Source organism: Cryptotermes secundus, unplaced genomic scaffold, assembly GCF_002891405.2.
Source record: "Cryptotermes secundus unplaced genomic scaffold, Csec_1.0 scaffold991, whole genome shotgun sequence".
Classification (NCBI taxonomy): domain Eukaryota; kingdom Metazoa; phylum Arthropoda; class Insecta; order Blattodea; family Kalotermitidae; genus Cryptotermes; species Cryptotermes secundus.
In genome coordinates this window covers 286,661-289,346 of record NW_019722444.1, presented here as the reverse complement: position 1 = coordinate 289,346, position 2,686 = coordinate 286,661, and the positions used below count along the sequence as shown (strand labels likewise).

General features: G+C 39.9%; 1 protein-coding gene across 1 annotated transcript in view; it reads left to right on the top strand.

Annotated features, from left to right (window-relative positions):
- The window catches only part of LOC111861517 (glyoxylate reductase/hydroxypyruvate reductase), a 14,637-nt gene that overhangs the window by 2,014 nt on the left and 9,937 nt on the right, over window positions 1–2,686 (top strand). The window contains exons 3-4 of the mRNA XM_023846166.2: window positions 841–971; window positions 2,357–2,546. Coding sequence (XP_023701934.1) covers window positions 841–971; window positions 2,357–2,546 — 321 coding nt within the window. The remainder of the gene's footprint in view (window positions 1–840; window positions 972–2,356; window positions 2,547–2,686) is intronic.

Sequence of the window (2,686 nt, the reverse complement as noted above, 5' to 3'; positions counted from 1 at the left end):
GACACTCGCACTTTCAACGGAGCTCTCACTTTCACTTGACACATTTTGGGCAGCCCTGTGGCCCCCGTCACTGTCACTGTCACTGATAATGGCCTCGCTATCAGAAGACGAAGCAGTTGGCAAATCTGATAGCTCATCGGAGAACATATCTAATATTTCCTGTCCTCCGAGAGATCACAACTGCTTTCGTCTCTGAGCCATGTTGAACTGGTAGCTGCGTGGTTGATACGTGCAAGCTTGGATTAGAACAAAGCCAATTTTGTTTAGGTTGTGACAGGAAATGACTCTGGTCGAGTTACTAGATAAGGCAGCAATCATTCCCGAGGTCATCTACGCAGTAGTTACGATTCAACGAAGCCACACAGCGATATATAGCATTTTGCAACATAACGTGACCGTAGAGGGCCATATGGCCCGCCCAGTCCGCAACGCTTGGAAACGTAGAGGGCCATATGGCCCTTCCGGTCCACAATGTGTTAAGCTGTGTTAAAAATTGCTCATAATAGGTTAGGCTGTCAGCAGGAAATGCGGGTTTGAATTCCACTTACTTGGACGGTCACAACGTGTGATAAATGTCTAATATTAAGTTAAATTAGTCACTGTGTATACCATGGATCCCAGTTGTGAACAAAATCAAGCAAAAGAGAAGTATGTTTTTGAAGACACATCTGTACCTCTGTCAGTATTACTGCATATCCACTGGGCAAAAGGCAGTGCATGTTTCAGTTGTGCTTGAATGACAGTCTTTCACTCAAAAATGGAAACACGGTTGTGCTGCCTTTCTTTAATCAAAACATTAGTCTCTTAATGTACATCATAGGAGCAAGAGCATTTTTGCAGATTTGATGTTAGTACTTGGTCAGAAGAGAGGCCTGTACCCAGAGAAGAACTGGTGAAACAGGTGCAAGGGAAAGATGCCTTGTTCTGTATGTTGACTGATAAGATCGACAAGGAACTGCTTGATAATGCAGGTAATACGTAATTATTTTGCTGAAGAGTAACAGCTTTACAGTATAGTGACCGTGTACTTGAGCCTGTTTATCATTCAATCACATGATACCATTAAACGTGAAACCTCTCAGAAAATGTATATTTTGTTTACTATTACCGGACCCCACTCTAACATAATATAGAGTGAATTAAATTAGAGTACACTAACATAAGTTAACCTGACACCAAAATCTTATCTGTTGGAAAAGTATATAAACATGTCCAAATATAATAAAATGGCTGAAATTCAATTCCCAGCAGGGACAAGAGATTTTCTCTACTTCACAGAGTTTAGACCAGCTCTGAGGCCCATCCAGTCTTCCGTGTGATGGGTACTAGGGCTTTATACCTAGTGGTAAAGTGACTGGGGCGTGAACTGACCACTCACCTCCATCTAGTGCTGAAGTCAAAAGTGGTGCACCTCTACCTCTTTTCTCCTCATGTATCATGGCATGGTGCTTAATTAATTAAGCACAAGAAGACTTTCCCATTTATGCATGCTTTGAACAAACTTAACAGTAAGGTTTCAGGGAATAAAGTTTTTAAAACGTTATACATCTTTGAATGTTAATGATGCTGTACTCAAAAGACTCTTCAAATCGTGTGTCCTTTCTTGACCTTTTTATGCAACGGACTTACATCAGAAAAAATTATGTATAAATTTATTGTTCCCTCATCCCAGATGACCCAAAAAGAGGTGCCATACCCATGTCATTTTTTCTGTCTCAAGCCAACATATCAAAGACTCAAATATTGGAAAGTGATACATCCTGATGAATTTTCTTAGGAGAAAATAAAGAATATGCAACCACAAGTAGCAGTCCCTCACAGTTGCATACAAAACAGTGCCCTTGTTTGCAGTTCAATGTTGTGAGACTCATATGTATTAGTACATTAATATCCCTAGATATAAAATGTAATAAAAATGTTTAAAATGTCAGCTAAAGTTTATTCTGACATACAACAGTACTAGACCCCATACTTTCCACGAGCACTGTCTGTGATCTAACATTCTTCATATCAGATTGGCACTTCTGAAAATTCTCAGGAGGATATTTGACATGCACAGAAACTGGAATACTTTCGGCAGAGTACTGACTCGCTGACTGTATGGTATGCAAATTAAAAGATTAGGATGCCAGTTGAATCTGAGGCAAAACTAGTAAACAGGGAAGGTGAATGCTTTTCTGTTCTGTAAGTTTAATCCTAGTATAATGCACTGAAATAAGGGATAGTCCCATATTTGAAGGCCACGTGACAACCCCTATATAAGAAATTATAAGAAAATGTACAAGTTGACATGGAATTTATAGTTAATTGTGATATTTTTAAGAGTACTGATGTAGTTTAATTGTGCTCTGTTCAGGGAAACATTTAAAGGTCATAGGGACAATGTCAGTTGGCTATGATCATATTGATGTGGCTGAGGTTCGGTCTCGAGGCATAAGGATTGGTTACACTCCAGATGTCCTGACAGATGCAGTTGCAGAACTTACTATTGCACTTCTTCTGGCCACATCACGGAGACTTTTCGAGGGACATCAACAGATTCTTGAGTGAGTTACACAAAAAAGTCCCACCTCACCCCAGTTACACGTTTGCATCTCACTTCTGATATTTTTATATTTTCTCTTGTCTCTGGGGCCATGCAGTAGCGTAGTTGGTTGAGACGCTATACTACAAGGCAGAAGGTCAT